The sequence below is a fragment of the Silurus aristotelis genome (genome assembly GCF_946808225.1).
Source record: "Silurus aristotelis genome assembly, chromosome: 11".
Classification (NCBI taxonomy): Eukaryota; Metazoa; Chordata; class Actinopteri; order Siluriformes; family Siluridae; genus Silurus; species Silurus aristotelis.
In genome coordinates, this window is record NC_139584.1 from 6,215,782 (window position 1) to 6,229,048 (window position 13,267).

General features: G+C 37.6%; 1 protein-coding gene across 2 annotated transcripts; it reads left to right on the plus strand.

Moving 5' to 3' along the window:
• Positions 1 to 2,222: 2,222 nt before the first annotated feature.
• Positions 2,223 to 12,657, plus strand: LOC310733808 (solute carrier family 2, facilitated glucose transporter member 6-like). 2 transcript variants are annotated; one of them, XM_083555236.1, is made up of 10 exons: positions 2,223 to 2,396; positions 4,986 to 5,139; positions 5,320 to 5,526; positions 5,933 to 6,032; positions 6,232 to 6,443; positions 6,771 to 6,923; positions 7,022 to 7,130; positions 7,219 to 7,395; positions 12,004 to 12,149; positions 12,301 to 12,657. In XM_083555236.1, exons 1-10 carry the CDS (start codon positions 2,353 to 2,355, stop codon positions 12,454 to 12,456), a joined length of 1,458 nt encoding a protein of 485 aa, XP_083411362.1. In that variant the 5' UTR covers positions 2,223 to 2,352; the 3' UTR covers positions 12,457 to 12,657. The 2 variants fall into 2 exon arrangements, with proteins under 2 accessions (XP_083411362.1, XP_083411363.1); XM_083555237.1 differs by lacking the exon at positions 2,223 to 2,396 and adding an exon at positions 4,390 to 4,671.
• Positions 12,658 to 13,267: the final 610 nt, after the last annotated feature.

Consider the following 13,267-nt stretch of genomic DNA (forward strand, 5'->3'; position numbering starts at 1 on the left):
CATTCCACAGTGGGAACATTTCTGTGTTACAGCAGCAAAGAAAAGAAATGTGCAAATATATAAAAAGTAGAGACATAATACAAGCATATACATCATAGTGTATAAATACAAAAGAAAAGGAGACCACCAAAAAAGTATTTACACTTTCAAACATATTGCACATAGGTAATATTGCACAGTTTAAATTGGTGTTATTGCACAGTTATTGCACAAAATGTTATTATTGTTATTATTGCACATTAAAAACACAATAACAGTGGGTATTTTGGTGACTGGTTCACTGGGAGCTGCTCTGATTGTACAGTCGAATAGCAGCAAGGAAAAAAAAAAGACCTTCTGTATCGCTCCTTCAGACGCTTAGGATGTAACAGTCTGTCACTTAGGATGCTGGTTATAGACAAAACTGTTTCATACAGGGGGTGAGAGTCGTTCTGCAGCAATGATGATAGCTGGGTTACCGTCCTCCTTTCCCCCACCCCCTATACAGTGTCCAGGGAAATCCCCAGGAATGAGCTGGCCTTCCTGATCAGCTTGTCCAGTCCATAGAAGATGGCTGCGGCCACCACAGAGTCAAAAAAGGTTCTCAGTAGCTCTCCCTGCACACCAAAAGTATTATCTGTCCAGTCCAGTTTGCTGTTCAGATGAACACCCAGGTATTTGTAAGAGTCCACTCTCACAATGACCTTTTCCTGAATGTTCACTGATGATAATTAAGTTTTTTTGTGCTTACGGAAATCCACCACCAATTCTTTGATCTTCCCTGCGTTTATATGGAGGCAGCTCTATTGGCACCAGTACGCAAAGTTCTGGATCAGTCTTTTGTACTCCCTGTCATCATCATCAGAGAACTTCTGCAGGTGACAGGTTGCTGAGCTGAACATGAAGTCTGCAGTGTAGATGGTGAAGAGGAACGAAGGCAGAACCGTTCCCTGCGGGGCTCCAGTGTTGCAGACAAGCATTTCAGACTCACAGTCACGAGTCCTCACATACTATCGTCCGTCTGTGAGGTAGTCCAGTATTTAGGTAGACAGATGATGGTCCACTCCCATCTACACCAGCTTACCCCTCAGGAGCACAGATTGGATGGTGTTAAAAGCACTAGAAAAGTAAAAAAACATGATTCTCACTGTACTTCCAGTCTTTTCCAGGTGTTAAAAACCCTATTTAGGAGGAATATCTTCTTAGTGTCTTCCACGCCAATGCAAGGCTGGTAGACAAACTGAAGTGGATCCATTGATTGGCTCACCAGAGGTCGGAGATGAGTAATCACCAGCCTCTCCAATGTCTTCATCGGATGCAAGGTCAGTGCTACTGGTCTGTAGTCCCCAAAGTCTTTGGTACAGGTACCACACAGGATGTCTTCCACAACTGTGGCACTCTTCCTAGCTTTAGGCTCAGACCAAACATGTGCAATATGCCGCACAGCTGGTCTGCACAGGTCTTAAGGAACCTGGAGCAGATGCTGTCTGGGCCTTATTATTATTTCAGAGAAGATCTCTCTTAGCAAACTTATAACTGTGTATACACATTACATACAGTAATGAGAAAGAGACGAGAAAGATGAGAGAAAATTATTATAGACACTGATAAGGGGTAGCGCCATGGTTAAGATGTTGGACTTGTGATCAGAAGGTTATGAGTCCAAATCGCCAACACCACCAAGCTGGCACCATTGGGACCTTAAACAAGACCCTCAGCCTGAACTGCTCAGCTAAGGTAGTCGTCGACCCCAACAAGTCTACATGATGCGCACTGGACATTGGATTTTTTAAGTGATTTTTTTTAAAATTATTATTATATTTTTTTATTACTTAAAACAAAATATTGTATACAGTATTTCAATTATTTCGATTTATTTTAGTATATTTTATTGTTTATATGATAGTATTTATAGCTCTTACATCATTAGGAGATATGCGTAGTCAATAAGGTGGGGAGCGTCTGTAGTTTGACACAATAGTTAAAATAAAAAACAGACTTTAATAGCCAACCAATTAAAGGGGCACTTATATGAATATTTTAACCATGTAATCTTCTTTTATATAAAGCTTTTACCTCTGAATGATGACATTTTTCAATGCCACATTCGTGAAGAGAGATGTGTGTATACAGTATTTTGAACACACTTGGAGACGTCAAGCGTGCCTCTTAAACCTCTTAAACAATCAGCAGTCATTAACGTTAAAAAGCGTGCGATTTTCTCAGTATTTTCTCACTCCACCCACTCTTTGGTCTGTATGCAGTACATGATGTCAGATGCATGTATAGTCTCGGTTTCACTTTTTAGCTTATTCTATACCATGAAGCTGCCATATAGACTGAAAGTCAGAGATTGAGGGCACACAGGACGCAATGGCAACAGAAACTACTCCATTACTGCAAAACAACCAAATAAGGTATATATCTATATCTATATATCTCTATATATCTCTCTATATATATATATATAGATAGATATTCTGTCTAGTTAAATATATATATTACTATTTCCAAAATGTTTATATTTTACACATATTTGATAATAGTGAAAATTCTGTTTTTACTGGTTTTAGACTATTGTTTGCATTTGTTTATTCTGTCATGTGCACAGTCCAGATATACACTGCTTTAAAAAATTGTTTTTGTTGTATTTTTATGCTATTGGCTGGTATCTTTCTCTCTCTCTCTCTCTCTCTCTCTCTCTCTCTCTCTCTCTCTCTCTCTCTCTCTCTCTCTCTCTCTCTCTCTCTCTCTCTTACCTCTGTTCTTTGTAACCACTTACTGTATGTAGGTTGCAGTGTAGTGTTTGGATCTCTGGGAAAAAAGTGTTCAGTAAATAGGACGAATATTTGATAGTTTCAATCAGAACTTTAGTGCATTTAGACCTGCATTTAAAGCAGTTATGCTGTTCTGATTTAAATTTGTGGATAAAACCCAATGTGTATATTTGACAACCTTTTTAAGTGAAATTCATTGCTCACTTGAATAAATTGCTTTAGAATTGAACATGAAACTGAATTGAGTTGTTTTTAATATTTTTTTTGTTTTGTCTTGGTTTTAAGAAAGGTTTTTTTTTAAAGATCAAGTGTTTTGTTAATGTTGTGGTTCACTCTTTTTGGGTCTCTCATTAATGTGTACAGTTGGTTGATTTTATCAGTTCCAATGAGAAGTAATCAATTTGGATTCCGTTCCATCAGTTTGTTATAATTACATTTTTCCATTGGTATGCAACAGCTGGAGGGATCAGGTGTTCGTGGACAGTAAATATTAATAATTGCCTTTAAATGCTATACGCTCTTTCTCTTGCATGTCAAAATTAAGAAACACAATTTAAATTTACTTGTATTATTTGTGAAACTTGGTGCCTCTATTTGTGTGGAAATGACCTTTATTGACAGTATTTCTGTGTTTGTATTTAGCGTATTTAGAGTATTTATCGTGGGATTGTTCTCGTTCAATGTTTTTATGAGTATTTAACTGCCTGTGTATTTATAATCCTGAGTATTTTTCCTGAATGTGGATTATACTTTGTTTTGAGTAGTTTTTTTTTTATTTATTCTACATATATTACAATATTACAGTGTAATTCAAGGCATTTGAAAATATGGAATTAAAAAAAATATATGTAGGTGTTATTTCTGCATGCTGAGAGCTTTCTGGCTAACAATAAATACATTAAAAGAAATACAATGCTAAAGATTGAACAAAAATAAAATCGAGGCTATTTTTTTTAATAGGAAGTCAGAAAGCACAAAAAAATAATATACAGACATATAGAAATACAGATTAAGTGGTACCACTTTTTTTTAGTTTAACAAGTCAAGTGCTGACTTTGTGGTTTGCACTGTTGTCTTGCACCTTCAGGCTTACTGTGGTGGAGGTTTTAATCCCACCCCTGATTTGTGTGTGTGAAATATGAAAGTTCTTCCTGTGTTTTGGGGGTTTCCAATGGGTACTCCAGCTTTCTCCACCAGTTCAAAGACAGATTAGAATTTCTAGATGCACTGTTTGTGTGATGGGTTGGAATTGTATCACCCACCCTGTATCCTTAGTTCCTTGTGATCAAGCTCAAGGTTCCGTGTGACCCTGTGTATCTTGAGGCTTGTGATGACCTGTACTATAAATTGAATTATGTATGGGGCAGAACTGGCGTGATAAGTCTTGTACCTCATTTTATTTTTTTTTATAAATTTTTTTTTTGAGTTTTAAAATTTTTTATTCGTAATGCTTTCTTTCCGTGTGCAAAATGATGGGTTTCTTTTAAACGACAAGCAAACTGTGCGCTGAAAGGTTTCGCATAGGATGTTGGCATTTGACATATAGAAAAAAGCACTAGAAAGTGTGTCATGCTGAGGAAGTGTTTCTGCACAGACGTAGTCCAAGAGCTGACTTCCTGAACCTGCGGTTTGCAGTTCTCACAGTGTTTTTTCTTGTTTCTGGTTAGAACCTGTACATATCCATGCCATTTCAGGTAGCAAAGATGCATGTGAATTAGGAGTGGTATTAGTCCACTTCAATAACATTTTTATTCATGGACTCAAATGTATCAATGTAAACTGAGCCTATATTCATTGTTCTGTTTTCTAAAATTATCTTAATCAATGATCTCCATTAAACTATTTTAAAAACAGAAGAGAGCCAAATTATTGAAAAATTGAATTTCCACCGCATAAGGTTGGTGGGTGCTACATGGTAGGTGAAAAATCAGTTACCTGTAAATTTATAGTTTTTAGTATTTACTTTTTTGTGTATAAGAGCATAATGCTCTTTGCTAATACTATGAACTTTCTATAGATCTGCATACTGTGTCACTGCAGTGTATTGTGTTGCCTGATAGTCCTGAAAAATCTAGATTTGAGTTTGTACTAGATGCTCCATCTGTGACTTTTCACATTGTGTGATTTATTTTATTCAGCATTTTTCTATGTTATAGCTTAGATATCCTGTGGAATTGCAGATGACACTGTGTGTGGATTTTAATTTATGCTGTAAATCTTTTTTCTTAGAAATGGCCGGCTCTATCTTGCAGCCTTTTCAGCTGTTTTGGGCAGTTTTATTTTTGGATACGCCATGGTATTTCCCTCGGCTGCTATCCCACAGCTTCAGATAGATGATGATCCTAATCTGCACATGAATGTTGGTCAGATTTCCTGGTTTGGGGTAAGAGCTGTTCTAAAAACTGTTGGAAATGTTTCTAGATGCAATACACATTAAAGGTGAAAAGAAGACACTGTCTAATACAGTGACTTATTTTCTCTCTTATGGCTGCACAATAAATGTCATGCATACTATTTATAAAATACTAATAAAATTGACTTTCTTTTTTTATTTGTTGAACAGTCTGTTTTTGCGATCGGCGCTATAGCAGGAGGCTTGAGTGCCATGGTGTTGAATGATAAAATTGGAAGGAAACACAGCATCATGATTTCTGTAATTCCCTCTACGGCAGGCTTTTTCGTGATGGCACTAGCTAAGGGATGGTTGTGGCTTCTCCTGGGCAGATTGTTCACAGGCATCGCTGCCGGCATTACAGCCAGCTCCATTCCTGTAGGTACACTTCTGTTCCTGGTGATTCAAGTCTCAGATTCCTGTGTTGTTTCTTTTGAAATACTTCCTTAGCAAATACAAGCAGCTCCACAGAGGCTTGTATACCATGCTGAACCTTTCTGTTACAAAAACAGGAATAATGGAATATTTTCCACTTCTAAATGGTTATATATATACACATTTTTTAACAAAAAAATGATAATAAACAATACAAAATTTAATTGGAGCGTCATTTTCCATTACAAAAGTATACATTCAGAAATATTGCAATATTTATCTAAGCATTCAATTTACTTAATTGCATCTAAAAAACAAATAGATAATTCTATAAACTTCTCCATTTGGTTCTCACAAATTGTATAATGGGAGTTTTTAAATGAACAACTATTGTGCTTTATGGTTGCAGGTCTATGTGTCTGAGATTTCACATCCAGGTGTTAGAGGATTCCTGGGATCCAGCTCTCAGACCATGACCGTCATTGGAGGTCTGGTACTCTACGCTTTTGGTAAGTATTTTTTTTTTAGCATTTCGGTGTACAGAATTTTCTTACATATGAGTATAATGTTCTGGGCATTGTAATGTTCACAATCTGGTAAAGCAAGTGTTAAAAATAAGACTCTACCAGGATTATGAATACTACCCTCATCATTTTGTGATACCTGCCTGTCCAGGATCTAAGTGGAATTTCCTTTCTTGCACAACAGGCTTGGTTTTGCCATGGCGGTGGCTGGCTGTAGCTGGAGAGGTTCCTGGTCTGATTATGCTATTCCTTCTGTGCTTCATGCCAAACTCCCCACGCTTCCTCCTTACCAAAGACAAAGATGACGAGGCTAAAAGAGCACTTCAATGGCTCAGAGGCCCTGATACAGACTACGAAAGTGAATTTCAGCAAATTAAACAAAGTGTCATTTCCCAGGTAAAAAGCAAGCAGTTATTAATATATAATATATAAACAATAATTAATATGGTAAAACCTACTGCATACTGTAGGAAGTATGTCATCTTACAGCTCCAGGGTTTCTGGAATAATCCTGAGCTCAGGATTTTCCCATATTTATTCCATAGTCTCTCCTGATGTTTTATTCATATATTAAACTAATTAATAATTGAATCATTAAAATATAAAATGTTGATGACGTACACTTATGCTTCATATAGCTGGATATATTTCTTATTTTCTGGGAGCTTTAGATGAATACCCCTAGGGTTAACAGGTAATTAACAAAATGTAATCCTGTTTTAGCGGGGCGGAATGCGCTGCTCGGATTTTACGAAGTCATTCTACCTCAAACCAATCTTGATCTCTGTGTTTATGAGAATCCTGCAGCAAATGACAGGTATTACACCCATCTTGATTTATATGGAGCCAATCTTTGAGAAAACAGCAGTTTCACTGGTGAGTCACATACAAAAACAACTAAAACAAAAGACACTTGTGTCTATACTATTTGCCCACTGAGCTAATGTCTTGTTATTTTCCGAATACTATTCAAGGAACCCAAGGTTGACGCAGCCATAGTGGGTTTTGTTAGATTGTTCCCTGTTCTGATTGCAGCCTGTATAATGGACAAAACTGGCAGGAAATCTCTGCTCCATGCATCAGGTTTGCGTGAACCAGTCAAAACATCACTAATAAAAATACTTTACTTTTTTAACGGCCCAAATAATAAACATTCACTATACCTTTTCAGCATTTATAATGTATCTGTCCATGATGGTACTGGGAGTATATACCCACAAAACACCATGCAATAGGAATGTAACCGGTGAAGCCTTGTCTGCAAGAGAGCCATTCGGAGCCATGAGTGGCTTTGAGTTAAGCTCTGGCACACTTATCCCTCTCATGAGCATCATTTTTACAGTTCTAGGTGAGTTTCCCAACAGAAATGAAATGTTACACCACAGCCTGACCATAAAACCCACAATCAAAAGGTTTGTATGTGTGGCAGTGCCAACTTGTAATTTGTACCGGCTACGCCAACTGCGGCGTTACCAACTAATAATTTGTACCGACTATTTCCCGGCTATTTCCGGGACTGCCCTCAACCTTAAGGCACAGGTTCGTCACGACTGGGTCAGGTATCAGACCAGAGCTGAGTAAATAACAAAAACTATTTAAAATAATCAAATTTTATTCACTACATCAAATAGTAAAAACAGAAAAGAAACACTTCAGAAGGGGAGAAGGCCTGATGTCCTAAGCAGAGAGCACACAGGGTCCTAAGCAGAGAGAACTCACACGTGCACACGCACCACACCTCACTGTGAACACTGCACTGCAATCAGGTAAGGAACCCCCCACCACAAGATGCTAATCTGCTGCCACTGGTCACCCCACTCCTGAAGGCAAAAGAAAAGACAAAAGTAATTTAAAACAACTTAAAACAAGCATCGCATTACAACAGCCTGGCTCTCGACACAGTCAACAGCCCAAAAACTGCTTGTTACTTGATCCTCACAGAGGCACATGAACAGAGGAAAGGCACTTCACAGATAAAAAAAGAAATTAGAAAAATCACTACACTTAAAACAAAAAGAACATTATACCACAAATTCAAACTAATAAAAATAGAAATCAAAAGAAATGGATTCCCATTAAAGTAGGGAAACCTCAACCCGATAAGGTTAGAAAAATAATAAACAAAATAAAGCTAATGCAAAAATAAGTAATTAAATCAACACAAAGAATCAGGTAAGGACTACCCTGTAACACGCCACTTCTAAATCAGTTACTCACACTACCGCTGGAAACTTAGCATACAAGAGCAGCAAAATGTCAATCAGCTGGTGCCAAATGGAAGTAACACAGCGAAGCAGGCAAAGCAGAGCGAGGCAGAGCGAGGCAGACAAAGCAGAGCGAAGCAGGCAAAGCAGAGCGAGGCAGACAAAGCAGAGCGAAGCAGGCAAAGCAGAGCGAGGCAGAGCGAGGCAGACAAAGCAGAGCGAAGCAGGCAAAGCAGAGCGAAGCAGACAAAGCAGAGCGAAGCAGGCAAAGCAGAGCGAGGCAGACAAAGCAGAGCGAGGCAGACAAAGCAGAGCGAGGCAGGCAAAGCAGAGCGAAGCAGGCAAAGCAGAGCGAGGCAGAGCGAGGCAGACAAAGCAGAGCGAGGCAGACAAAGCAGAGCGAGGCAGACAAAGCAGAGCGAGGCAGACAAAGCAGAGCGAAGCAGGCAAAGCAGAGCGAAGCAGGCAAAGCAGAGCGAAGCAGGCAAAGCAGAGCGAAGCAGGCAAAGCAGAGCACAGATGATGTAGCGTGGAGCAGCTGCAGTCGGAAAAAGCAGACAGTCAAGCCAACATCAAAGCGGTGTAAACGATGTACATAGCACAGGAAAGCCACACAGCAAGCGAAAAGCCCACTATAGCAGCCCACTACAGCAGCCCTTGCACATTGACCCGCACCTTAAATAGGGAAAAACACTAATCAGCTGATTGTTAAAGCCCATATATCGTTAATAATAACGTCAGTGTCAACACATACCTGTACGATGACTTACGAGCAGAGGTGGGAAGTAACGGAGTACAAATACTTCGTTACTGTACTTAAATAGATTTTTCTATTAAAAATCTATTTAAAAATTTTTCTATTTAAAAATAAAACTTTTTACTTTTACTCATTACATTTTTACACTTTTTACTTCTTACATTTTTAAAACCGGCTCGTTACTTTAGTTTTAATCCATTGATTTGGTGAAATATCTAATTTTTTATTTTTACTGCGCGCTGATTTCAGCCGAAAAACCGATTTCCTGTTACTGCGCGTCTTTTTCAATCCGCTGGTGTATAAAGTCCTGACCTTCACTCTTTACGAAGATAAGAATCAGCAGGCAGAAGGCAGTTAGAAGTTTGGGGTTAATGTGGATGAGACAGAGGGAGTCAGTGATGAGAACATGACTGAGATCAGACACATTCATGATGATCATCTTTTCTCTGCTTGTGTTCTGTATGTGGATCTTCAGCCTGGATACATTCATTAGGTAACAACATTTTTAATTCGTTTTGTATTAATATATTTATATTTGGCTGTCAAAATTAAAATGATTTTAAACAGCACTAAATGTTATTAACACGCTATCAATTCAGCGCACATTTCTGTTTCTACCATTTTTATATAAAAAAAAATGTAAATACATAAATAAATAAATATGAAAGGCGAAAAAAAACCCACCAGCAAAACATACTTATTCACGACGTCCTTTCTTTACTTAGATATAAAATTCCACCGAAAAATTATTTTAATCAGTAAACTTTTGCTCTATTTTTGCACAAAGTCTCAAATCAAACACCAAATCCGCCATGTTTTACACAATTAATCCTCTAGGTGGCGTTTTGTGGGTTTTTCACTCATAATGGCGACACGAACATAAATGACTGTCTTTATTGATCGTACAGATAAAAAAACAATAAATCATTCAAACCTGTAAAATGTCTATGATTTTATATAATATATATATACTTCTTGACTGGAAGAGGTACAGTTTCTCCGGTATCACCTCATTAACTGTCCGTGTGGAAACATAGCAAAGGCTCTTAATGATGTCCACACGTCTCTGCACTGATATAGCCTTTATATTTAATCACTGTACATATGCTTACATATCTATCACATGCTGTACATATGCTACATATTTATCTGCACTATTTGCACGATTGCTACTTTTTGCACTTCTGGTAGATGCCAAACTGCATTTTGTTGCTGTGTACCTGTACTATGCAATGACAATGTTCGTTCTATCTGTCTGTCAAATATTAATATGATGTGAGGTCCAGTTAACAGCTAAAACAGGTAGAAGTAATAACTACTTTTTACTTAAGTACATGTCAGAGCCAAGATTTCCTTACTTTTACTTAAGTTAAAAGGTATAATCAGTACTTCAACTTTTACCCGAGTATTTTAAAACATGAGTATCTGTACTTCTACTTAAGTAATGGATGTGTGTACTTTTGCCACCTCTGGGCACGGATGCAGACGTTTTTTAAGCACGTCTTCCTAAACACTTAGCGGCTTCCCCACAAAGCTCCTCAGTCCACCCTTAAATGAAATTATTTCATAAAGACCCAGTGTGAGACCATAATATTACAAAACATTCACTGCCAACAGCTCCTACCTTGCCACCATCCACACGTAAACCCGGAAGCACTTCGGCTCGCTCGCGGACAAAGCGCAAACGCACACACAACACAAACCAAAACGACTTTATAGGCAGGTAAATGAGCATAATCAGCCTCAGCTGACTAGATGACGTCAGACCATTATGCTACATATGTAATTAAATAAACTCAACCGGAGTGTGACATTTCTTTAATACCACAATCATTTACAGTACAGTTTAAATAACTTTGTTGAACTTGTTTTCACTATAGCCACAGATTCCTGTTCTGAAGGTCCTTTGAGACCCTTTTCTGTTTATCATGCCTTTTTTCAATTAGTGTTTTTTTGAATTACCATAGACTTCCTATCAACTCATCAGACCTCTCTCAGAAATAAGGAGCTTCCACATATAGAATTGTGGTTTCTAAGGACTTTTTTTCTGAGTAAACTGTGCAGACAGTTGTGCATTGCAAAATGGATGAAGATACCACAAAATCAGGCAACAACCATATTACCTTTAAAGCATTTGGCAAACTGACTTATCCAGAGCTACTTAGACTTATTTGAATAGTGGGTTGAAGGGGGCCTTGCTCTTGGGACCAACAATAGCAACTGGTTGGTGCTGGGATATGAACTCACAAACTTCTAATCAGAAGTTCAACATCTTAACCACTGAGCCACCACTTTCCATTCTAATTTTTGATATGAACATTAAGTGTCTTAACTGATCTATTGGTGACCACCAATATACTTGGATGATGCTAATATTTAAACTGTGTGTGGTGGAAAAAATGCTGTAGGAGGTCACATGCTACTTGAACAGTATGGGGGAAGTGGTAGCTCAGTGGGTAAGGCTCTGGGTTACAGATCGGTATGTTTGCGGTTTAAATCCAAGCATTGCCAAGTTGTCACTTTCTGGCCCTTGAACAGGTGTCTTATCCCTCTGTGCTGTATTATGGCTGACTCTGCCTTCTGACCTCAGTTTCCTAACAACACTGGGATATGCAAAGAAAGTATTTCACTGTGCTGCAATGTACATGTGACAAGTAAAAAGAACCTTGAATTCCTTGAAAAGAAAATATCAAAAACAAATAACAGCAGCCTCTCAGCAAAAGCAAGAAACCATGAAATGCAAAGCTGTGCCCTGTAGACCCTTCTGCAGGTTTACATCTGACTTTTCAAAGCACTGGAGACTCTTGATCTAAACAATTTAGTTTAAAAAAATCTGTTAATTTTAAATGTCCACATTAGAGATCAGTATGTAAATACCTATTGAAACGACAAAGTAAAAAAACATTTGCATTAATTTTAACCTTGGCCAATCAGATTCATGAATTCAACAGCACGGTGGTGTAAGTGAAGTTCTAATTGTATTTCTTCTGAGCAGGTTATGCTGTAGGCTGGGGTCCTATCACATGGCTGTTGATGTCAGAGATCCTGCCAGTGAAAGTGCGTGGCATTGTTTCAGGCGTCTGTGTGGTGGCCAGTTATGTCACAGCTTTTCTGCTGACACAGTTCTTCATGCAGGCAGTGGTAAATTTGCCATTAGGCTCAATAAAGCAAGCACGGAAAACTATTCATTTGAATTATACGTGGTTAAGAAAAGATCATTGTTCAGTTTGTTACACAATGTGTCATAGCATGCACCTTCTAGTATAACTTTTTTTTCCCTTCCCTCTCCCAGGAATCATTCGGACTCTACGTTCCATTTCTGTTCTTCTCTGCTATCTGTGTATTGAACATAATTTTCACTGCCAAGTGTGTGCCTGAAACAAAAGGAAAAACGTTAGAGGAGATTGAGAACTATTTCAGAAATGGAAACACTGTCACCAATTGCTGAGAGTTAATCTTTGAACAAGCCAAGATATTTTAATTCACGTTTTCTTTTAAAAGAGAAAAAACACTCAATAAATGATATGCTGGAAAAATGTCAAGTAGTTCTATGCAAGTATGTTGAGTAGTTTCTATTTAATTGTATAAACAAAAGAAATTCAGGAAAATTTGACAATTTCTTTCAATAAATAAAACCCTTTCCGATCTGTTACTTTTATGTTTCATTTACTTGATAATGTTACTTTTATGATCCTTCAATACATACGGTGAACATATTTATTTTTTTGCAAGGTCTTGTAATTATTCAACTGCCAAAAAACTATGAAACAACTTCAATTTCACATGTCCTTAGAAACAATTAAACTACAACAACATCATTCTGTTTAATCAGTGATGGACAATGAAGTCAATGTAATTAGTTACTGTTCTTAAGTAGTTTTTTTCACAGATTTGTACTTTACTGAAGTATTTCTGTTTGGGGAGACTTTTACTTTAACTTCACTACATTTCAAGGTCAAATATCTTACTTTTTTACTTAACTACATTTAGCAAAATTAGTCGTTCCTTTTTATTTGTGAGTGAATAAAAACGTAACTGGTCAAACATGCAGCAATCCACTAATCAGGGTAGAGCGTGCGCCCTGTTTTAAATTTGTTTTGATTGCCGCTTGACAGTGGCAAATTTGGGCAGCTGACCTGGTGGCATTTTCAGATCTTGCCGAGGGGTGGCATGGGGTGTCCAAAAAAATCGAACATAATTTTTATTTATTTATTTATTTATTACTGCTCATTTGCATATATTATACAGATATAGATGTT